The sequence below is a fragment of the Erythrolamprus reginae genome, chromosome 5 (genome assembly GCF_031021105.1).
Source record: "Erythrolamprus reginae isolate rEryReg1 chromosome 5, rEryReg1.hap1, whole genome shotgun sequence".
Lineage (NCBI taxonomy): Eukaryota > Metazoa > Chordata > Lepidosauria > Squamata > Dipsadidae > Erythrolamprus > Erythrolamprus reginae.
The window spans coordinates 76,819,320-76,844,442 of NC_091954.1; the positions used below are offsets into that span (position 1 = coordinate 76,819,320).

General features: G+C 39.5%; 1 protein-coding gene across 1 annotated transcript in view; it reads right to left on the minus strand.

The window, feature by feature from the left end:
* The window catches only part of SNED1 (sushi, nidogen and EGF like domains 1), a 106,619-nt gene that overhangs the window by 38,094 nt on the left and 43,402 nt on the right, over positions 1–25,123 (minus strand). The window contains exons 2-17 of the mRNA XM_070753233.1: positions 23,951–24,238; positions 22,383–22,523; positions 19,958–20,120; positions 15,750–15,875; positions 15,430–15,543; positions 14,644–14,757; positions 14,289–14,402; positions 13,730–13,846; positions 10,114–10,239; positions 7,311–7,415; positions 6,031–6,144; positions 4,406–4,525; positions 3,069–3,185; positions 2,870–2,986; positions 781–894; positions 8–181 (exon numbers count right to left, since the gene is read on the minus strand). Of these exons, the coding sequence (XP_070609334.1) occupies positions 8–181; positions 781–894; positions 2,870–2,986; positions 3,069–3,185; positions 4,406–4,525; positions 6,031–6,144; positions 7,311–7,415; positions 10,114–10,239; positions 13,730–13,846; positions 14,289–14,402; positions 14,644–14,757; positions 15,430–15,543; positions 15,750–15,875; positions 19,958–20,120; positions 22,383–22,523; positions 23,951–24,238 (2,164 nt within the window). The remainder of the gene's footprint in view (positions 1–7; positions 182–780; positions 895–2,869; positions 2,987–3,068; positions 3,186–4,405; positions 4,526–6,030; positions 6,145–7,310; positions 7,416–10,113; positions 10,240–13,729; positions 13,847–14,288; positions 14,403–14,643; positions 14,758–15,429; positions 15,544–15,749; positions 15,876–19,957; positions 20,121–22,382; positions 22,524–23,950; positions 24,239–25,123) is intronic.

Consider the following 25,123-nt stretch of genomic DNA (forward strand, 5'->3'; position numbering starts at 1 on the left):
AAATTACCATTGCATTCTGGTGGGTCACTCCAAATGCCTTTTGCCAAACATAGGCGAGGATTATTTGGGGAATTCAGAATATAACCAAGAGCACAGTGATATATTGCCAAGGAACCCATCTTAGTGGAGTTAAATGCTAACTGAGCATGCTTCACTTCAGTGGGGATTCCGCAGTCAATCTCTAAAGTAAAAAGAGAGAAAGGGGGGGAGAGAAGGGGTTATAGCAGAAGATAAAAACCTTTTTCTAAACTTGCATAAATAAAGATCTCATAGTGACGAGCCTTTTGGGTGTAAATATAGAGGCATATTCATGCGTGAGTGCAGAGTTATTTTAGAAAAGGTATTTTATTATAACTTGCCATCAGGAAGGCTTTCAGCTATTGGCATCCAAAAGAATGCAACCATACCTGCATGCTTATTTAAAGAATGTTACGAATGCAAGTTTTGGCACAACTTCTAATCAATATGGATACAAACTTTAGTCCCCTAGTCTCTGAGGGTAAAGAAACTTGTTTGCAAAGCTCTGGGCTGTGAATTCCAGCATGCCTTACCCTAGCTGTGCTGCCAGGTTTTAAACACTTTTTTTTCCTGAAAATTTAAAAAAAATGTGAAGAATATTCTAGAACACTGGTATTTCTATTAAAAAAAACAGTGTTTTGTTTAATAAAAATGTAGGCACTGCCCTCTTTCCTGGCACAGATCAATCTCATGGTGACAATTATTATCTTTTCCAACAAGGAAACTTCTTCTCTAGGGTGTATTATGCTTTTCTAATGTTACCTGATTGGCAGTGTCTTCCTGTGTAACCTGCAGAGCATATGCAGACATAGCTGTTGCCAAAATCCTCACAAGTGGCTCCATTTTTGCATGGATTCAGGAAACAAGGAGAAGGAGCTGTAAAACAGATTCCATTCCAACATGGTAAACTGTTCCGTTCCCAGTTTACAAAAGGGTCTATGCAGGACCTCAACATCAGAGATTACTAATGCAATTTCAGTAATGGCAGAAATTGGAGGTTAGATGGAGGCTCTGTCGGTTGAAACATTTTCTCAATGCAAGAAAAAACATAGACTTGTGGGAATCTGAGGGCATGAAATGAGGAAAGGAACGGGCTGACTGTTGAAGAGGCATTAATTTGACTCTATCTAATAACATCATATGACCATTGGAATTATCGCAGATGACCAACCTGCAATCAAATACAGTGGTACCTCATGATACGAACCCCTCGCCATACGAACAACCTGAGATACGAACCCGGGGTTCGGATATTTTTTGCCTCTTCTTACGAACGTTTTCCGTCTTACGAACCCGCCCCCCCGCCGCCCAGCTGTCGCTTTTTGAAACAGTCGGGGGGGCTTCCCAACGTCCTACTGAACCCAAACGCCAAACCCGAACTTCTGGGTTCGGCATTCTGGAGGCCGCCGAGAAGCCCCCCGGCTGTTTCAAAAGGTGACAGCTGGGCGGCGGGGCTTCTCGGCGGCCACCCGAACCTGAACTTTTGCCGAACTTCCGGGTTCGGCATTGGGAGAACGCTGTTTTTTTGCGGGTTTTTTTCGTTGCACGCATTAATTCATTTTTCATTGTTTCCTATGGGAAACAATGTTTCGCCTTACGAACCTTTCGCCTTACGAACCTCCCCCAGGAACCAATTAGGTTCGTAAGACGAGGTATTACTGTATGTATCCTTTAGGTAGTTCTTGTTGTTATTACATTTATATTCCCTTTTTCTCTGATGGCTCAATATGCTGTACATGGTGAGACTTTACCCTATTACAATAATACTATGAAGGACTGGGTTAAGTCACCCAATGAGCTCCATGATTTACATTTGGCTCTTCTGGTCTCAGTCTGCAACCTTAAAACATTAATATAGCTCAGTACTTTAAATCTGCAAATCAAAGTAGTAATTTAAAATTTCCTGGAATCTAAGCTGATATATATTTCATTAAATTAAATCACTTTTACAGTCTTGGAAGTATAATGACTTCTTTGTCACTTGGCACTTATGAGGTAGACTTAATGTCGTCTTTTCACTCTTCACCTGTTTTTATTTTATTTTCCATCATATTTGGTCTGTTCAAGCAAGAAGCTATCAAGTTATTTTCTACTAAACAGATATAAAGTAGGTAGAGTCTTGAAGTTCCAATCAAGTTGCACTGAGAGACAACTCAGAACATATACTCAGTTGAATTTAATGAGACATAAGACCATATATATACTTTCATTTTAACTTTCAGGGGATTAGGATATGGATGGAGACTATATTATCTTTCAATATGAACTCCTAGAAGCCAAAAGTGAAAGAAGTTGGGAACTGTAATTCAGCCTTTGTCCTCTAGATTAATAAGACATAAATGGTTATTCAAAGGCTTATCACATTTTTCTAACAGTAACAATAAATGCCATTTTAAAATATCCTCCTACTGTTGATAGTGAGCCATAGTATCACAGTTGTTAGAGTGCAGTACTGAAGGCCACTTCTACTCCATGCCGGCTGCCTGTAATTTGGCAGTTCAAATCTCACCAGGCTCAAGATTGACTCAACCTTCCATCCTTCTTATGTGGGCAAAATGGAAAAAAAAAATTGTTGGGTGCAATATGCTGACTCTAAATCGATTAGAGAGTGCTATAAAGTACTGTAAAACGTTATGTACCGGTGAGTTTAAGTGCTACTGCTCTAATTATTTTAAATACTAATGCAAAGTGGGTACTTAGCTTTAATCTTTGGGGATGGAAACACCTGCTGCTTAATGAGTGAAGACTCCAGCCACAAACCTCTTGCCCAATCCAAAGGCTACATGCAAAGTCTTTGGATTCACAATCACCGGTATGTTCCAATAGGAAAAGATTGCTCCAATGCCAATACCTGTTTCACAGTGCCGTCCAGTGTATCCAGGCAGGCAGTCACATTTGTACTTGCCAATATAATGGAAACAGGTGCCCCCATTATGACAAGGCCCTGAGGTACAAGGGTCAGGTTTACCTAAAAGAACAAAAGACTTAAGTCACAGAGTATACAATTGCAAGGCATTTCAAGAGGAAAAAAATGGTATGTCATTGAGTACCTATCTCGCAGTGTTTCCCTGTAAAGCGGTAGGGACAGGTACAGTGGTATTCTCCATCTGATTCCTTACAGGTCCCTCCATTGCGGCAGGGTCCAGAGCTGCACAATTTGGGTCTTGCTGGCAAGAGAGAAGTAATAATACTTGCTATTCATCCTTTGAAATATAAACCCTGCACCCCATGCAAGTGGAATGAAAGGAGTAGTCTGTTCCGTGCTTATCTAATCCTTCCATCACATTAAACTAATTCCTAAACTTTCACCAACCAATCCACGGATACAGATTATATGGAATAAATTAAAGACAGAAAACCAAATACTTTGCCCAAACCAATTTCTGTTATTGAATAACATTCACAAATATTGCTAAGCCAAGCTTTGCTTTAAAATGGTTTGTTGAATTAGGATTAGACAAAAAGGAGAAGGGGAAAGTCTCATGGAGCACGTGGGGATGTTTAGTTTAAGAAATCGGCAACTTCTTAACGGGAGGGGGTCTTGTATGACTGTCTACCAACTCCAGAGAAAAAAGGGCTTGATTTATAGAGTTACCAATGGTACTCTGCATGTTCCCATGAATGCTCCAAATTATCTTCAAAACAGATTGTCCACACAAAAAAACCCCCACCATATTTTTTTCACCTTCCACTTCTCAGACAAGTTGAGGAATTCTGGGAATTGAAGTCCACATATCCTAAAGTTGTCAAGGTTGAGAAAGACCAACTCCCCCCAGAGATTAGAACTGCCCCTACTCTCCCTGCCTTCCGTAAACTCCTTAAAACCCACCTCTGCCGTCAGGCATGGGGGAACTGAAACACCTCCCCCGGGCATGTTTAATTTATGCATGGTATGTTTGTGTGTGCGTCTGTTAGTTTATGGGGTTCTTTTAAAGCTTGTATAAATTTTAAAGTTTTCTGATTATTTATGATTTGTTCTATTCTGTTGTGAGCCGCCCCGAGTCTTCGGAGAGGGGCGGCATACAAATCTAAATAATAAATAAATAAATAAATAACCTGATCATTCTTTCTTAGATAAGATGTGAAGACACACCAAGCTCCAAAATATAATATTTTACAAAGGCCAATGAATTGAGTACTTTTTGATACAGACATACTAAGGATCCTATAATGGATGTTCTAACAAGAGAATACTTCTTCAACGGTCTCACCCAACTTTGGCTGGCCATAGGATGAACCATGCACTAGTTCAGTCATATGAGAGAAAAAACACCAATCCTTGCAATCAGTTTCTCACCCAATCCTGTTCTGGGTGAAAAGGTTGTCTCTCATCAAAGCAGGTTTGAGAATGTAGATTCTGTTCAACCACCTCTGTGTTGTCAAGTACCTTTCTCACAATATTTTCCAGTGAAGCCTCGGGGACAGTCACAGGTGTAGGAGTCTTCATGAGCATCACAAGATCCGCCGTTCAGACAGGGCTCTGAGTCACATGGAGAGGGTGGCTCAGCTGCAAAAGCAGACATGGCCTCACATGGGCTGATGCTAAACAAAAAAACCCACCTGCCCCATGAAGATGAGCTCAATTAAATGACATGGAAAAAATAGGACACATCTCTTTGACTTCAGAAGCCCACGGGTATTCTAGGCCAGGGGTGTCAAACTGGTGTCCCATGGACTGGATGCATGATGCACAGGCCACACCCGCCCCAGCCCCACGAAGGGGAAAAACTTCATGAAACATCACATGACAGAAACACGATGTGGTGAGTTTGACACACCATGCATCCTGGGATTGCAGAAATAGGAATGACATCATGTTAAATACACACAGGGTCAATATGGAGGTGTGGTTTGAGATTTTGAAATACTCTAAAGAGTGATGGCTAACTCTTTTAAACTCTGATTTTAAGAAGAATTAGCTAGGTACACCCACATTAGAATTACCTAGATACACCCACATTACACCAACACTCCGGGTGCTGCACTGGCTTCCAATTGGTCTCCGGTCACAATTCAAGGTGTTGGTTATCATGGCTACATGGCTTAGGACCAGACTATTTATGGGACCGTCTCCTGTCGCATACTTCCCAGGAACCGATCAGATCCCACAGGATCAACCTTCTCCAGGTCCCACTGACTAAGCAGTGTCGGTTCGCTGGCCCGCAGGGGAGGACCTTCTCTGTGGCAGCCCTGGCTCTTTGGAACCAACTACCTCCCAAGGTCCGTACTGTCCCCACCCTACTGGCTTTCCAGAAAGCCTTGAAAATCTGGCTTTCCTGGCAGGCCTGGGGGGTATCTCTTAACCCCAACCGAAACAAGTTTCGATTGGTATGTGTGATATAGTATGATTGTATGGATTAGATTTAAGGGTTTTATACTGTTATTAATGTTGTAAACTATTTTACACTGTTTTATAGTTTTATTGTTGTGAGCCGCCCTGAGTCCTTCAGGATTGGGCAGCATACAAAAATAAATAAATAAATGAATGAATGAATGAATGAATGAATGAATGAATAAATAAATAAATAAATAAATATTACATGGCTAAGGGGAAAAAGTGACCTATTCTCTGATGTTAATGTTCACTTTAAAGGAACGGATGCCAGGAAAATGTCAATTTCAAAGGGGGATTGTTTTTTGAAAGATATAGCAGGTTCTCTTTCCTACTATCCACAAACCCCAAACTTAACCGCCCACTTGATATTCCCACCAATTTTACACCATTTACAAGAGAAAGTATAATTTGCAGGAGCAGCATAAACAACAAGAAAGATGGTACAGGTCATTTGCACATTATTTTCCCACACTACCACGTCACTTGCATATTCCATATAAATTACATTGCATTTCTCAAGATTGCATTTCTCCCTGTTTCATTTTTAAACTATCTCTTAACCTTCACTAACCAGGCTCACTCGATTGGCATCATTACATAAAATTCTCCTATTTTCCCCATCATGGTTCTTTATAAACAGGACACACTCCAATTCTCTGAGCCTTTTTTTTACTTACTGTGATTAGTGCCATAATCTGTATGGCACACACAGAGGTAACTGCCACCATACTCCATACAATAACCCCCATCAGGACACTGGGTGTTCATATTACAAGGTGTAGTAGTCACTTCTGCAATAGATCAAAAGCAGATATAGGGTGATTTCCTATTACACAGCTGAGTACACTAAAGATGGGCTTTATAATGATGAGAAATGTCACCTATTAGACTCAACAGGATCAATTATCCAGCTCAGGGACACACAAGAGAAGAAGCAGTGTTGTATGGCATAAAGTTATCTTCCCTATACTAACACTTCATCTTAGTCCGATTACCAGTCACTTGCTTGATCTGTAACCCAAAAGAACTGGAGGGTATCAGCTATAGATACAGACTCAGATAATTACTCGTGGCCAACACAAATCTGGACTGTTGGCTTGGTTCTTGGTGCTTTCAGTGATCGTATGCCAGGGAGTGGCTCTGAAGAAATCAAAACATTGGTTGGGCAGTTATGTAAAAACAGTTCTTCTGCCCATGTTCACAAAGGGAAATGTCAGTCAGAAGTTTAGGCAAGACACTGCTGAAGTGGGATCCACATGAAATCATCTAAGATCACTAAACAAAGACAAACAATAGAATTTAAATGGGCAACTAGTATAATATCTTTTATGCCCAGAGTAGTCTTTTTGAGAGGAGAAGTATTGAAAAGTTATAGCTCCCGATCAGAGGTAGTTCCCCCCAGTTCGTCTGAACTGGTAGCAACCCACTGATGACATCACAATGACATCACAGAACCGTTTCTGTTGGTGCTGGTCTATGGACACCGCCATCTTTTTTTTTGAATTTTTGGATATTTTTTGGGAGGGAGGGTGTTTCCAGGTTTTTTTTTCTTCTGAGCATGCATAGAAGCCGAGTTCCTGGCACTGCATATGCATTTTGTTTTGGTCTTTTGGGGGGGGGCATTTTTATTTTTCAGCACTGCACATGTGCTTGTGCATGAAGGACACTCTTAGGGGAAAATTTCATATTTCACCCCTGCATTAAATTATATTCTAGGAGTTTCTAGAGAGATGATACATCGCAACACAAAAAATAGGATTCGATAACACCTTAAAGACTCACCAGATGATTATCATATCAGATTTCATTATTCAGAACTGATCCATTAAAATTTGCACAGAAGTAAATGGTTATACTTTAAGGTACCACATTATACTCTGTCACCTTACCACACATGCACCAAGAATCTAAAGAAGATAATAAAAGGTTTGCATAGATGAGAAAAACTTTCTCTTACCAAATTCACAGAGAAGTCCAAAATAACCAGGTGGGCAATGGCACACAGTGATATTTCCATCCAGGCACTTTCCTCCATTTCGACACTCACAATCATCTGAAAGTTCTACAAAAATTTAAGGGAGGGAGAAAGAATGTTGAGGACAAATTAGACTCATCTGAGCCAGCAAATCTGAGGCCTTCATTAATCTACTTCCAGTAATTAAAGCAGGATGATGCAGCCTGCTGCAAGGAAATATCAGAATTAGAGCTGTTTATGTATCTTATGAAGAACTTTCACTGCCTTTTCTTGTAACATCAATTATTTTATTGAATTAATATCCAAGCAATAGCAAATTACAAACCAGCTGTACTCTCCACAGGAATAATCACACTTTACCTATTAAATGCTCCCTTGTGGTGGTATCTGTCTTTGGTTCAACAACTCTAATGAGTCTTATTGCTTTTTAAAAAAATACAGCAGACGCTTCTCTTCCTAGAAGACTGTATGAGCCAGTAATTAGTGCCTGTAAGCTTAAGGGCAGGAAAAGCTTAATGAAGATAAATGAGATCAACAGGAGATACAGTGGGAGCATGGAAGAAACTACCGCTAGCTCTGCAGAAACTGGAGAGAAAAATGGCCTTGGATAATAGGCATTAGAATAGAATAGAATAGAATAGAATAACAGAGTTAAAAGGAATGTTGGAGGTCTTCAGACAGATGGTTATCCAACATCTGCTTAAAAACTTCCAGTGTTGGAGCATTCACAAATTCTGGAGGCAAGCTATTCCACTTATTTATTGTTCTGACTGTCAAAAAATTTATCCTTAGTTCTAAGTTACTTCTTTCCTTGTTTAGTTTCCACCCATTGCTTCTTGTTCTACCCTCAGGTGCTTTGGAGAATAGGTTGACTCCTTCTTCTTTGTGGCAACCCCTGAGATATTGGAAAACTGCTATCATGTCTCCCTTGGTCCTTCTTTTCATTAAACTAGCCATGCCCAGCTCCTGAACCAAAATTCGTATGTTTTAAACTCCAGTCCCATAATTATCTTTGTTGCTCTACTCTGTACTCTTTCTAGAGTCTCAACATCCTTTTTGCAATCGTGGCTACCAAAAAAGAATGTAATATTCCAAGTGTGGCCTTACCAAGGCATTATAAAATCTTGATTCTATCCCTCTGTTTATGCAGCCTAGAACTGTGTTGTCTTTTTTAGCAGCTCTGCACACTGCTGGCTCATATTTAAATGGTTGTCCACTAGGACTCCAAGATTCATTCTCACAGTTACTATTATTGAGCATTAAAATAAGAAATAGAAACATATGATGGGAGCTGATTCTGTTCTCTAGGTAGAAGATCAGTTAGTCCTATATAATGCTGAAAGCCCTTATTTTACATCAGGAAGAGTTTCCTTCAACTGTACTACCAATTTTAATATGGCCATTGCTGAAAATCAGTGATAAAATTTTCTAACATTTTAGGCAGAAATACAGTGGTGGTGAAAGTATTAAGACTTAAAACAGACTTTATATAGTTAAAGAAAAATCTCAAATTCCACCCAAATATAACATCAGTGAAATGTTAAAATCCTGCTTAATATTTTACTGCATGCTTGTCCCCTGTACGAGGCTTTGCTACTAAAAATTGATGGGATTTTTTAAAATCAACATTTCCTGATCTGAGCAACTTTAAAAACTTGTGGACTTTATGTCCCAGAATTCTCCAACCAGAATGCTTAAAGTCTTAAAGTCACTTAGATTAAAATATACTGCTCTGAATGAGAGCAATATACTGAAAAGATCAAAGTTTCTTCTGGTTTTATGCTGTGCTCACATATGATTTTTAACCCCCAGTTTGAAATGATGAATACCCCAAATCTCCAAGTCTTTTGGAATAAATATGACATCAGAAAAACATTCTGAGAGCTGAGTTCAAGAAAGGAAGTATGATGGCCATGACACACACTTATGCTACTGCACCATACATATAATTCTGAAGTCATGTCACTATTGCAACAACACAAGAGCACGCAACAGATTCAAACTTAATATTAACCGCTCCAAACTTGACTGTAAAAATATGACTTCAGCAACTGAGTTGTCGAAGCATGGAACTCATTACCTGACTCAGTAGTGTCAACCCCTAACCCCCAACATTTTCCCCTTAGACTATCCACGATTGACCTCTCCAGGTTCCTTAGGCTCAGAGGTCAGTAAGGGGCGTGCATAAGTGCACCAGTGTGCCTTCTGTCCCCTGTCCAATTGTCTCTCTTTATCTCATTTATCTTTTCTTCCTTTCAAATTTGTTCACCTATACTTTTATATCTTTTCTTCTATTCATTTCTTTAGTTATATTACTACATATCTATTCTCTTCAATGTGTACTATGTATTGGACTAACTAACTAACTAACTAACTAACTAACTAACTAACTAACTAACTAAATAAATAAATAAATAACTATCTTCCATATCATCAGTACCACCCCATGCAAATAGAGAATCAATCTCATTATTAGTTTGTTAACTATGTCAATATTTTCCTTTGCAAATTCCTGATTATATCTAAAACAACTGGGAATTTAATGTGGATAGAAAAAGAATTAATAGTAATTTTTCCAGGACTAGAACATGCATAGATACAATCACTTTGAAAAAGAAAACAAATAAAAAACAAATTGTTTTCTTCAAAGTATCCACCCAGACTGCCGTGTTCCACTGCTAATTTGGAAATTATACAGGCATGAAACTCAAGGATAAATGTATACAAACATGAAACTCAAGGAGAGCACAAACATTTGTTTAGTGTGTTTGACTCCAATACTTACTATCTCTGCAGTCAGTGCCTGCATATCCTTCTGCACATTCACAAACATAACCTTGACTGCTTTCAAGACATGTGCCCTCATTCTGGCATGGATTGGAACTACAGGCATTAGACATTCTAGGGCCACCTAAAAAACATCAGTGAAGGTCTCATGAACACATTATAAAGCAAGACATATTTTCTGTAGCACAAAAATAGTATTAGAACATCTTCTCAGTATCAAATATAGAAGCTGGTCTTTATCTAAAAAGCCCTACATGACATCTGGCCTGATTACTTTTGGGATCATCTATCTCTCAGAGTATCCACCCAACCATTCCCACTTCACAGGGTTGATGTGCTTCATCTTCTTCCAATTAAACAATGCCATCTATCAGGACTGTTAGACACCTTGCATCAGTGATGGCGAGTCGTTTTCACCCTCCCCAGGCATTGAAATATGGGTGTGGGCACTCATACACGTGCGATAGTGCTCGCACACGCGCTTTCAGCACCCAAGGAAAAAAAGGTTCACCATCACTGCCTTACATAGTTGTATTTTATTAGATGGATAGCTATATAAACTAAATAAATAAATTTGATGAATAAATTTATCACCTGGCTTCTTGCTAGTATTTTGCACACTCTTGAAGACATTGCTCCTTCATCTTGGCTTTTGGCAAGAGTGATTGGGGTGGGTTTGCTTGGTTGTTGCCTGATTTCTGCCATATTTTCTTCTTTGTTTGTTTAATTACTGAATTATTTTATTATTCTGTATATACCGTGTTTCCCTGAAAATTCCTGTCTTATATCTTTTTTACCCCAAAAATATGCCCTTGCCCTTAATATTACGGGAGTGTCTTATTACGAGAGTCCTCGGAGAGGGGCGGCATACAAATCTAATAAATAACAACAACAACAACAACAACAACAATAATAATAATAATAATAATAATAATAATATATTATTATTATTATTATTATTATTATTTTATCATTATCATTATCATTATCATTATCATTATCATTATCATTATCATTATCATTATCATTATATTATCATTATCATTATATTATCATTATCATTATATTATATTATCATTATCATTATCAATATCATTATCATTATATTATCATTATCATTATCATTATCATTATCATTATCATTATATTATCATTATCATTATCATTATCATTATATTATCATTATCATTATCATTATCATTATCATTATATTATATTATCATTATCATTATCATTATCATTATCATTATATTATCATTATCATTATCATTATCATTATATTATATTATCATTATATTATATTATCATTATATTATCATTATCATTATCATTATCATTATCATTATCATTATCATTATCATTATCATTATATTATCATTATCATTATCATTATCATTATATTATCATTATCATTATCATTATATTATCATTATCATTATCATTATCATTATCATTATCATTATATTATATTATCATTATCATTATCATTATATTATCATTATCATTATCATTATCATTATCATTATCATTATCATTATCATTATATTATATTATCATTATATTATCATTATCATTATCATTATATTATCATTATCATTATCATTATCATTATCATTATCATTATCATTATCATTATCATTATCATTATCATTATCATTATCATTATCATTATATTATCATTATCATTATCATTATATTATCATTATCATTATCATTATCATTATCATTATCATTATATTATCATTATCATTATATTATCATTATCATTATCATTATCATTATCATTATCATTATCATTATCATTATCATTATCATTATCATTATATTATCATTATATTATCATTATCATTATCATTATATTATCATTATCATTATCATTATCATTATCATTATCATTATCATTATCATTATCATTATCATTATCATTATCATTATCATTATCATTATCATTATCATTATCATTATCATTATCATTATCATTATTTTCGGGGTGCGGGAGGCAGGTCGGGCCAAGACGTGCATCTTACCAGAGTCTGGCAGCTCCACAGCGTCTCCCAGCCGTTCTGTGCAGGGAAACACCTTGCAAAGTACAGAAAAACTTCTCAGGAGGGCGAGAAGTTAATGAGGAATTAACAACTGAAGCTGCCAGACTCTGGTAGGATATGCATCTTGCTTCTCCCCTGTCTCATCTGCCACCCTTCTCAATAAAGAGATGGTGGGGAAGGAAAGTAGCCAGGCTGCTGTTGCCCTTGGATCGGGGGCAACAAACAGCAAAATGAAGGGCAGGCCAGTGACGCACCTCGCAATCCACAGCAAAGAGTAGATCACAAGGAGCATCGCTGGTCTGCTGCTCATTTTGCTGCGGCAAGGAATGGATGGTGAAATGAGAGGCAGGCCAACAATGCACCTTGCACCCCACTCCTTGTCATGGATTGTGAGGCGCGTTGCTGGCCTGCCGCCTCTCATTTTGCCGCAACAAAGAGTGGGGCGTGAGGTGCGTTGCTTGTCTGTTGCTCTTTTGTGCAGCCACTCTTTTTGTGTGGCCATCAGCCTTAATGGTAGGTATGGTAAAGGTATGTGAGGTGTGTGTGTCATGCACCAGTGGAAATGGTGGGGACCGGCTGTGCATGCATTTAAGTGGTTGGTGGGGGGTATTTTATTTAGGGAGGGGGCTTATTTCAGTGTATGCTCTGAAAGCCTGATTGGGCTTATTATAGGGACATGTATAAGAGCCTTCTCTGTGGCGGCCCCAACCGTCTGGAATCAACTCCCCCTGGAGATTAGGACTGCCCCCACCTTCCTTGCCTTTTGCAAACTCCTAAAAACCCACCTTTGTCACCAGGCATGGGGAAATTGATTCCCCTCAGCTGCTCCATTTTATGTATGGTTTGTTTGGGTTATATGAGTGTTTTTAATCAAGGGTTTTTAACTGTTTTGCTTTTTTAATCATTGGATTTGTATTTTGTATTCCTGTTGTGAGCCGCTCCGAGTCTTTGGAGAGGGGCGGCATACAAATCTAATAAGTAAATAAATAATAAATGCCTTGTTTTTGGGAAATCTGGGAACCACTTAGTTGGATTGTATAAAAATTTATTTAATTAAATATACTTGCTTTTCTTTATATTCTATATGGAAGACACGTGCAAAGTAAACACCCCCAAAATGTAAGCTCCCAAGTTAAGATGCAATTTCTGTATGTATGTCGAGTTTTACATATCAACACTTCTTTACCACCGCATAGATGTTAAGAGTACACGAAGTGCAAAAACTCCAGTCACTTGTGGGCTTTGCTTTACTAAGGTAATAAGATAATGGGTGGAAAGTTCTGCCCAAGAGGCTGATTCTTCCTTCTTAACAAGGACTACCTCAAATAATTTAGCCAAAACTATGTAAAATTAATCTAGTTTATACCAATTTTTTTCTTTTCACAACGCTAATCAATGCCATTTCCCAAAGGTAAACTAAAGAAGAAGCTGAAAAATTTGAAAGTCAAACATAACCAGTCGCTGGATTAAAAAAGAAATAGCGGAGAGAATTCCATGTGAGCAGGCTATACAAGGGCAGTGTTGAACTACACATTTTTCCCTTTAGAGAAAACAGACAAATGTACTCACCATATTGGCAATTGTTCCCATAGTAGCCTGGTGAGCATGTGCAGACATAGCGCCCTGGGCGAATATAGTTGCACATCTGCCGATTCCTGCAATTCCTACCCTCACAGGTGGAAGGATCTAGAATGAAGAGGAGGGATCCTCAGTATAGATCAATGAAGCTGAATAATTGAAGATAAAACATAAAGGATGGCTCCAGCAGTGGGCTACGAGCTGGAACGCTAAATTGCGCTCGCTATCGCGGCTCGTAATTTCTTATGGGACCAGCGTGATATTGCTGCTGCACCTGGGGAGGTAGCAAAATTGTGCCCATGTTTCGGCGAGGTTTTACCTGCGGCTCCGTGCGCGATTTTGCTACCTCTACAGGTGCAGCAGCAAAATCGCGCTGGTCCCGCAAGAACTTACGCGCCGCCGCGGCGAGTGCAATTTAGCGTTCCGGCTCATAGCCCACCGCTGGATGGCTCTAAGCCGAGGGCCTGAAAGTTGCAAAGAAAGAGAAAAAGCAATATAGACAAGCTTCGTAGGAAGAAGGATGCCCTCATGCAGTTATAAAACCAGGCACCTATTTCACAATGCTGTCCAGTAAAAGGTGTTGCACAGGAACAAGTATAGTTGTTGACAAGATCCATACATTGTCCACCATTCAGACACGGGCTGGACTCACATTCATTTATTTCTGCAGAGAAAAGAAAGAGTACAAAAATATGGAGCCTGAAATGAAATTATGGTGTTTGTTTTGTATAAAACTATACTGCTCTAACACTATAAGGTCTGTTATTCATAAACAGGGAATTAACTGATTAAATAAGCAGAAGTACTTATTAACACAGAACAGAAACAAACAATGCAATTGCTATTAGATGAGCAAGAGATTAAATGGTGATTGCATTAAATACACACTCTTATTTTTGTCTCACCTTTTTCGCAGTCTTCTCCAGTATAACCTGGCTGACAAAGGCAGACAACAGTTGTGTTTGTTATTTGGCACTCCCCACCATTCTGGCATTCTTTGGTTTTACATGGAGACTCCTCTGTTATATTTCAACAACAGCAACAACAAAAGGAAAATTAAATTATGACGTTGATGTATTTTTTTTCCACTTACAAAGCCATACAGTGGTACCTCTACTTACGAACTTAATTCGTTCCATGACCAGGTTCTTAAGTAGAAAAGTTTGTATAAAGGAGCAATTTTTCCCATAGGAATCAATGTAAAAGCAAATAATGCCTGCGATCAGGGAAACCACAGGGAGGGTAGAGGTACCACTGTACAAGCTATAGAATCTCTCAGCTTCTGAATATACACACATCCCAGCTATTGAAATTAACATTGTTTCTGAAGGGAAGTTTCATGATAGCCATACCTATCTATCTTATTTGGACGCAAGCTTCCATATCATCTCTTTGGTCATCTTAGCTGGGTATTCTGAGAAGTGTAATCCAACACCTCTGGAGATACCCTGTCAGGAAAGCATATTCTTTCCTAAAATTAAAGTAATTGCCACAAAGAAGTTCTGCTATGACTTTATCTTTGTTATGTGTCTAATTAAACTGCTTTTTGCTGAAGCAAAATCTCAGGGCAGCTAAGAAATGTAAAGCACAAAAAATGAACGCTAAATACTATTAATAGTAAAGTCATAATCACATTTTCTCCTTAGATTTGTTATTGGATTGTGTCTTTGCTCTTACACAATATTTCTCACCAATTTCACATGTAGCTCCTTTAAATCCTGGTGGGCACCAACAGCTGAAGCTGTTGATGCCACTGATACAAGATGCTTTATTATGACATGGATTGGAAGCACATTCATCCACATCTGGAAGAGAAAATGAGAGGTTTATGGTTTAGGATTTATTCAGATACTCAATTCGTCTTTCCCCAAGGAGCAAACCCCCCCCCCCTATAGATCAATAGATATAAATAATCTAAAATAAAACAAGTAGCTGTACAAGATCTAATATTTGTTGCTGGAATAGCATAGTTACTCCATACAATTGTTCACAGCAGACAAGCAGGACTCACCAATTTGGCATTGTTTTCCAGTGAAACCAGTGAGACAAGAACAAGTGTATGAAGGGTTCCCAGTGATGCAGTCCTCAATACATTTTCCTCCATTTAAGCAAGGACGAAGTGTCAAACAAACTGAAGCTGCATGAAGATATAAACCAATAGCTTATGACCAATAAATTCAACAGCTGGAAGCATGCTCAGAGTGATGTTAGATGAGATGGCAACAGAAGTATTAGACTAATCCAACTTCCTTTGTTCTTATAGATCAGGGCTGTCAAAATCCCGGTCCATGGTTCAGCTGTGTCACGCACTGGTCACACCCATGCCCAGTTTAGTAAAGGGGAAAAAAGTCCCGATAAATCACATGACACCGTGAGTTTGACATCCCTGTTGTAGACGATTCTCTATAATGAACTTAGATCACCAATGTGCAGAAGTATCACATTTGTTTCAAAACCACACAATGTAATGTACTTCATCCACATATAAATTGGATTGAAATTTATAATAAATAAACCTATTATTTAAAAATTTAGTTTAAATATAGAAAGTTGGTTTTCCTTGCTTCAATCGTCCATGCCAGTACCTTTATACTGATCTATGTATGAGTTTTATAATATTTTTGAAAATCTGGATGACATTAATATCCTCAATAGATCAATATTCAGCCTTTTATTAAGTGAATTTTTAGTAATCTTATTAAATCACTTTTACAGAAAAATATTTTTGATCAATTCTATAATCTTCCTGGTATCTCTTTGCTTTTTGCTATATTGTAATACTTTTATGACAATCCCAAGAGTTAAGAGCTACATCAATACCAACAAATTTCTCATTATTAAAGAATTTTGGCGACGTTATTAATATTTTAACATAATTATGTGTTCAAGGAAATAAAAGAGAGACAGAGAAAACAAGCTACTAAATCTCTAAAATTGTTACATTTGGAAATCAGGGAGTGGGAGAAGAAAGAAGGAACAATAATTTAGGCAGCTCCAGAGATGCATATCTCAAAGATGAACAGATAAATTTAAATTAAGAATGAAGACTTATAAGAGAAATCATTTAACTCTTAGAAGTAAAATATTAGGAAAATCAGAAAACAGTGGTACCTCTACCTAAGAATGCCTCTACTTACGAACTTTTCTAGATAAGAACCGGGTGTTCAATATTTTTTTTGCCTCTTCTCAAGAACCATTTTCCACTTACAAACCTGAGCCTCTGAAACTGTAACCAGAAAAGGCAGGGAGAAGCCTCCGTGAGGCCTCTCTAGGAATCTCCTGGGAGGAAACAGGGCTGAAAAAGGTGGGGAGAAGCCTCCATGGGGCCTCTCTAGTAATCTCCTGGGAGGAAATGGGCTGGAAAAGGCAGGGATAAGCCTCCGTGGGGCCTCTCTACGAATCTCCTGGGAGGAAATAGGACCGGAAAAGGTGGGGAGAAGCCTCTGTGGGGCTTCTCTAGGAATCTCCTGGGAGGAAACAGGGCTTCCACCCTCCCTGTGGTTTCCCCAATCGCATACATTATTTGCTTTTACATTGATTCCTATGGGAAAAATTGCTTCTACAGTACAGTGTTCTCTCGATTTTCGTGGGGGTTAGTTCCAAGACCGCCCGCGAAAGTCGAATTTCCGTGAAATAGCGGTGCGGAAGTAAAAACACCATTTTTGGCTATGGACAGCCAAAAACTACCCCCACGCACCCTTTTTCAAGGAGCTGGGCTTGAAATTAGGGTGGGGAGCGACGAAAGTGCGGAGGCCGGCAAAGATTGCTTTGAATGTCGGCTGCCCCCACCCCTCCAGCACCTCCGGCCCCCTTGCCGCTACCGCCTGCCTGCCCGATCCACCCCTCTCACCGGCTTTCTTGGGACACAGGTCCTCCTGCAGCAGCGCTGGCGGCTACGGCTTCTCATCCTCTTCATTCGGCCGGTAGCCGCTCTGAACGCTTTGAGAATGCCTGCCCCACCTCTCCTGCAACCCCCTCGCTGATAGCTGGGACGAAAGCTCTCTCAGCTAAGGGACTGTGAGGGGGGCGGGGCGGGCATTCTCAAAGCATTCAGAGCGGCTACCGGCCGAATGAAGAGGATGAGAAGCCGTAGCCGCCAGCGCTGCTGCAGGAGGACCCGTGTCCCAAGAAAGCTGGTGAGAGGGGTGGATCGGGCGGGCGGGCGGTAGCGGCGAGGGGGCCGAAGGCGCTGGGGGGGCAGGGGCAGCCGACATTCAAAGCAATCTTTGCCGGCCTCACAGAGAGGGAGAGAGAGAGGGAGAAAGAGAGAGAGAGCAAGAGGGGGGAGAGTGGAAGATAGAGAAAGAGAGAAAAATTATAGAAAAAGGGAGAAAAAAAGAGAAATGAGAAAATGATTGAAGCAGAGAATGACAGGAAAGAAAGAGAAAGAGAGAGAGAAGTGACTCTTGGTGATGACATATGACATCATCGGGTGGGAAAAACCGTGGTATAGAAAAAAAAACGTGGAGTATTTTTTAATTAATATTTTTTGAAAAACCGTGGTATAGCCGTTTCGTTTTGAACCCGCGAAAATCGAGGGATCACTGTACTTACAAAATTTTCTACTTAAGAACCTGGTCATGGAACCAATTAAGTTCGTAAGTAGAGGTACCACTGTACATGATTTTATCTAAAAACCATGCAGACCCTGCAAAACTGATGGTCATAGATTGCGGGAATTTTCAATTTTTGAACAAACTCCCAGCATTACAGGAGAATAATATCTGGCATGATGAATAGCTTTTATAGTGATGGTTTTAGCCAATCCCCGAGAGAGGTTTAATTTCGCTTCCTATAATGGATTTGCAAACATATCTACCTGTGACCTCACAGCCCCACACATTAAGCATTTTTCAACTAAACCTAGGATAGAATCTAATGTCTCTGTTTGGATATTACACAGGGATTGCTACCTCCAGAATTCCAGCTATTAAGTTTGCAGAATAATCTGGGAACTGCGGTCTTTTCAGATTCAGGACATCAGATTGGAGAAAACTGGCATACACCTGGGACCAAGTCCTATCAAACATGACTGAATTAATTTAAGAAAACAGTATGGATTTATGCTTGCAATTATGCTTGGGTTTATGCTTGTATGGAATTAATTTACAATTTAAGAGTCTTTAGTCTTTTTCTAAACCAACAGCTTTGGCAGGTAAGAACTAATGAGAAGGGGGCCAATTTCTATCAGCCCAACAGGAGATGAAAACACCATAGATGCCACTTTTATCTCATGGCTGAGATGAACACCATGATATGAAGTGTAACAAGCAGAGCGTTAACTAAAACTGGCTGTCCCTCATCTTCCAATCAATTCAGTGTTAAAATGAGGGAATCTGGGATTTACTTGAGAATATAGTAAAAGTAGCTAACCCTGGATAAATTTGTTCTCTCACTTTTTTTGGGAGAAGATGGAATCATCTTAATTTCAGGATCATCATCCTTTCATATAAAGACCTGCTTTTCTCAAAAGTATTATGTTTATATCTTATTTCTACTTGTTTCATTCTCAAGAAATAATGAAGTACAGTGTTCCCTCAATTTTCGCGGGTTCAAACTTCGCGAAAAGTCTATACCACGGTTTTTCAAAAATATTAATTAAAAATTACTTTGCGGTTTCCCCCCCCCATACCACGGTTTTTCCCGCCTGATGACATCATATGTCATCGCCAAACTTTCGTCCACCTTTAATAAATGTTTTTTTTAATAAACTTTAATAAATAAACATGGTGAGTAATAATCTAAATGGTTGCTAAGGGAATGGGAAATTGTAATTTAGGGGTTTAAAGTGTTAAGGGAAGGCTTGAGATACTGTTCATAGCCAAAAATAGTGTATTTACTTCCGCATCTCTACTTCGCGGAAATTCGACTTTCGCGGGCGGTCTTGGAACGCATCCCCCGCGGAAATCGAGGGAACACTGTAGCTCTTAATCAGCCAGAAGAGATCTACAGCCACCAAGGGATTCAGTCCGAGTAGCACAGCCATATCCCCCAAATTTATAACTTGCACAGTTTCAGCGTCAGTACAGCCCATATCTTGCTAACCGTATTTATTATACTGCATTAATGTATCAACTCAGTAAAGTATTCAGAGGCTTATGTGCCACTCATAACTGCTGCTATTGCATGGCTGCCGCCCTTCACAGAACTTTCACAGGGACAAAGAGACGGTCTGGAAGAATTGATTTCATTAAATAAACCTAACTGCTGTCCTCTTACTTGTGTTGTTGCAGCCCCCCACTTGCACCTGGGCATCATCGATTCTGAATACCCAGCGCCCGGGGATACCCACATTTGTCGTCATCTCCACGTCGACAATGTCATCAGTGCGGGATCCGGGGATGTTAAAATACCGTTTTCCATCACCGGCATTGAATCCTGCCTAGAAGACAAGGGCAGAGACTGAGACCTCTTGCTGGGGAAAGCAGGGCAGCTGTGGGGAAATGCAAGGGGCTTATTCTCTTCCACCATGCCCAGTGCCCTGCAGCGGAATGGACTGCAAGAACATAAGGAAGGGAAGCATCCAATTCCCCTGAATTGTGATTGTGATTCTGCTTCCCATCTAAATAGCGACTGTTTTGCATAGGGGGCATTAGCAACCTCACAATGCAACTCCTCTGATCCTTCGGTGGAATAACAGTTTGCTCTTCTAGAGGTTTTCCTTTGACAAATTCTTTACAAGGAGAAGTCCAGAATTGGTACTGGTACATGGTGGACCACGTCCACTTCGAAATTATGGAAATAAGATTAAATAACTCTGATAAAAATAAATCGGAGAAGCTGATGGCACGATGGAATAAGGTGAACAATTATATCTTAAGTAGAATTTATGACGACAATGTGAAAAATAAATTCCAATCGCTTTTTGTATGTAAAGAAATGTAAACCGGAGCTAAGGAAGAAATTGAAACTTATTGCAAGTAATTTAACCCCCTAAATGGTGGTGGGGTTTTATTGGTGTTGGGCACTTTTTCTTTAAGTAGGGGTGTGGGTTTTTTTGCTTGTTGTAATAAAATTTAATTAAAATATATTAAAAAAACCAAACAAGGAGAAGTCCTGTAGTTCAGTGGGCGGGGGGAAATATCATGTTTTGTATATATGGAGCACACTCTTGACTCCACAAATTCGGCTGGGAAGGGCTCTGGTCTGGAATCTTGAAATGCTATTGCTAGTGTTAACAGAACTTAGCAAAAGGGACCAATGAGCTCACTTGATATATGGCAGCTTCATTTGTTCCTAGATTATCTTCACTTTTTGGACTTCTTAAACATTCAATTCCCAGAGCATTCAATTGTGATGAAACATGTTGCCTGAACTTAGAGGTTCTTGGTCTGGTCAACGCCTAAATGGGAAACCCCATGGAAACCCAGCATATGTCAAGTTGATTCCACAGGGAAAAGGGGGATATGAGTGTAATAAATGTAGCCAGAATGTAGCTGTTTGAATTTTCTTGTAAGCCAGGGGTCAGGACTCCTGGAATAAGAACTGTTGACTAGGCAATCATACAGTCATCAGTTCGTAAATGAATAAAACTGTCTCACAATTAGCAAGCATTGTTGTTTGTTTGTTGTTGGGCCACCAACATCTAGAGGTCTACTTGCAAGTTTATGTTGAGGCAAGCTTTTCTTCTCCGGGATAACCATTTATTTGGACCCCTGTTCCAGCTGCTTCAGGACAGACCAGTCAAAAACAAGCAGCGTATATAGTCTAGAAGCCATCTCCTACTGTTTTGAATGTCATCTGTGATTAAAGACTTTGGCTACAACACATGATAACTGTCATCATTAAAAGGAAACAAAAGGAGGTGGGAGGAGAAGAGGGAGTTCAGATGGTCTACTTGTGCAACTCTTTTCCCAAATGGCTTTTGGCACCAAAAGGCCCCAGCAATCCCCACTCATCCATGACTCACTTAGCTGGAAAGTGCACAAAACACTGGGCTTATTTTCATCCCCATTCATCTATACAGGGTGAATCCAAGAGAATCTTGGACTCTCTTGCTGCTTTCCACAAAATGAGCACAGCTCTGTTAGCTCAAGCCAAGCAGCAGCTTCTGCCATGCTGAGCTCCGAGGTGCTTCTGCCGAGCCACTCTATCGTGTTGTGAATTACAGCAGCAAATTCTCACAAATTTGGTCAGAAGCCAGTGCCTGGTGAAAACCTTTTCAACTTCCTCTCTCTCCCCCTTTGGCTGAGTGAGGGCAGGGTGTTCCTAAAGCACTGTGCAGTATCCAAAGCATGTGGTTACTGCTCTGTTTACAGTCATTAAAGCCTACACTCCTGAATTTCTGGGGCTGAAAATGGATTAATTTCCTATACACCTGCAACTTCCTGCTTACTGGAGATAACTCAGATGACTGCCAGCTGCTGGCCAAGCATAGATCAATTAATAGTAAATTCACACCTCCAAACAGCCACCGACTAAAAGGAAAAACAAACAAACATACATGATGAAATATAAATGCCAAGAGAAAGTTGTACTTGCTGCAGCCATTGCTGGATGATTCTTTTTAAAAACGTTGGTGCTAACGAAGGGAAGGAACTCAGAAGCACTGGAAAAAATAAAGAGCTACAGATCACAGCTATCTTCAAGAACGCATGCTGTGTATTAGAAAGGAGACTTGCGCGAATGTGATCATGTAATCTACCTGGGCTGCTATCCCTCCCAGGCCTGCTAAATTTCCGCCACTGCTGGCATGCATGCCGGTGGTCCAGGTTATCGACTCGTAGTTGAAGATAGTGAAGGAAAGCAGGCCATCAGTGATGAGGACTATCTGGAAAGTATTTACCTGCAAGGGAAAAAAGTACGGAATATTAAGGCAGAATTATTATTTTATTATTATTATTATTATTATTTATTGGATTTATATGCCGCCCCTCTCCGTAGACTCGGGGTGGCTAACAACAGTAGTACAAAACAGCATGTAAATCCAATACTAAAACAGGTAAAAACCCTTATTTGTAAAACTAAACATACATACAAACAAACAAACATACCATGCATAAATTGTAAAGGCCTAGGGGGAAAGAATACTGGCAAATACTGAAGTAAAACCTTTTTAAGGAGATCACAAACAAAGCGACCGGTTAGGTCCCACAGAGTTGGCCTTCTCTAAGTCCTATTGGCCAGACAATGTCATCTGGCAGGGCCTAGGGGAAGAGCCTTCTCTGTGGTGGCCCCGGCCATCTGGAATCAGCTCCCTCCAGAGATTCGCACTGCCCCCACCCTCCTTGCCTTTCGCAAGAGTCTCAAGACTCGTTTATGTCACCAGGCATGGGGCAATTAGATCAAGCGCCTCCCACCCCCCGTTTAGGAGATGTAATGTACGGTTGTGAATTAATTGGCTGACTGATTTTAATATATATGGGTTTTTAGTAATAATTTTGAATTAATTAGATTTGTTATTGTGTTGGGGGTTTTTGCATCTTGTGAGCTGCCCTGAATTTTCGGAGAAGGGCAGCATACAAATATAATAATAATAATAATAATAATAATAATAATAATAATAATAATAATGCTTCTTGAGCCTTTTTGAGTCCCAAAGTGTTGCTTGGGCTGCAAGAGAGGTAGAGTACTCTGAGGAGCACAGATTCATTGCAAGAATAGCAATACCCCTTATGTACTGATTCACTTTGCAGCCCTTCCTAAGTTATTTTACAATCAACATATTGACCTCAACAATCTAGCTTCCCATTTTACACCTACCCCACGAAGGATGGAAGTTGAGCCAACCAATCTTTCAACTTATTGAACTTTTTATTGTTTTGCTGTATTGTGTGCCTTAATTCCTAGCTTTTTAAATAGTTTTGATTAGTATTTTTTTTCTTTTATCAATGGAATGAGTATTGTATTTTATTCTCTGATCTCTCATACCAGAAAAGATAGAACGCAGATGTCTGAAATGAAGGAAGGTGATTCTCAATCATCCAGGTCATGATTGTCCCAAAAGTGCTTTTGCAAAAAGCAACTGGACTTCCTTAGTTTTTCTTTGATAATGTTTCACTTTGATAATGTTTCACTTCGTGTCCCAGGAAGTTTCTGCGATGAGAAGCAAAATATTTTCAAGGGAAAAAAACCCAAGAAAGCCCAGTTGCCTTTTAGGAAAGCACCTTTGGGTCTGAAATGAAGATTTACTCAGTTTAATCACAATGGAGCAGGAAGAAAACTCTTTTATTCTTATTACCCATCAGTCAATATTCTGGTCCTGATACTTACCGGTGAAAACAAATTTCCTCCAAAGAAGGTAACCTTGTTCCAAGTTCCTATGAATACCCACCGGGCTGAGAACTCTGGGAATTCTGGGAAATACTGTGCAATGTCCTTAGTGGCTCTCTCCAAAATAGTTTCGTCTGTGGTTTCCCGGTAATACACTTGTCCCGAACGCCGGTTATCGACATCAGCCCAGAATGCGGCAACAACACGTCGGTCATTGGAAATGGGGAAAGCCACAGGGGTGAACTGAGATACCTCTTTCAAGAAGGAGATGATTCCATTGTTGTTTACCTAGGTAGAAAAAAAAAAGCTAGATGTGATTAAAAAAACCCCATATATCCAGCTATAAGAGACTGGGAATAAGGCAAACTCCTTTCGCCTTACTTGACCTTCCATCAGAAAGCCAGCAGAAATCACAGAACAATCCAGAAAATACACCACAATATAAGTCTCAATGCTTCTTATAGAAACCATATCTTGAAATCAAATATATGTCCCTCCTGCCATACAAGCAGTGGTGGGCTACGAACAGGAATGCTAAGTTGCGCTCGCTGCCGCAGCTCAAAAATTCTTGCAGGACCAGTGCGATTTTGCTACTGCACCTGTGGAGGTAGCAAATTCACGCACGGAGCCATAGGTAAAACCTCACCGAAACATGGGCGCAATTTTGCTACCTTCACAGGTGCAGCAGCAAAATTGCGCTGGTCCCGCAAGAGCTTATGAGCCGTGGCGGTGAGTGCAATTTAGCATTCTGGCTCATAGCCCACCGCTACATACAAGTATGCTATTCTCCCAAGTTTTAAGCCAAAAGAAAAAGTACAGTGTTCCCTCGATTTTCGCGGGTTCGAACTTCGCGAAAAGTCTATACCACGGTGTTTCAAAAATATTAATTAAAAAATATTTCACGTTTCCCCCCCCCTATACCACAGTTGTTCCCACCCGATGACGTCATATGTCATTGCCAAACTTTCATCTGCCTTTAATAAATATTTTTTAAAATAAACTTTAATAAATAAACATGGTGAGTAAATAATATAAATGGTTGCTAAGGGAATGGGAAATTGCAATTTAGGGTTTTAAAGTGTTAAGGAAAGGCTTGTGATACTGTTCATAGCCAGAAATAGTGTATTTACTTCCGCATCTCTACTTCACGGAAATTCAACTTTCGCGGGCAGT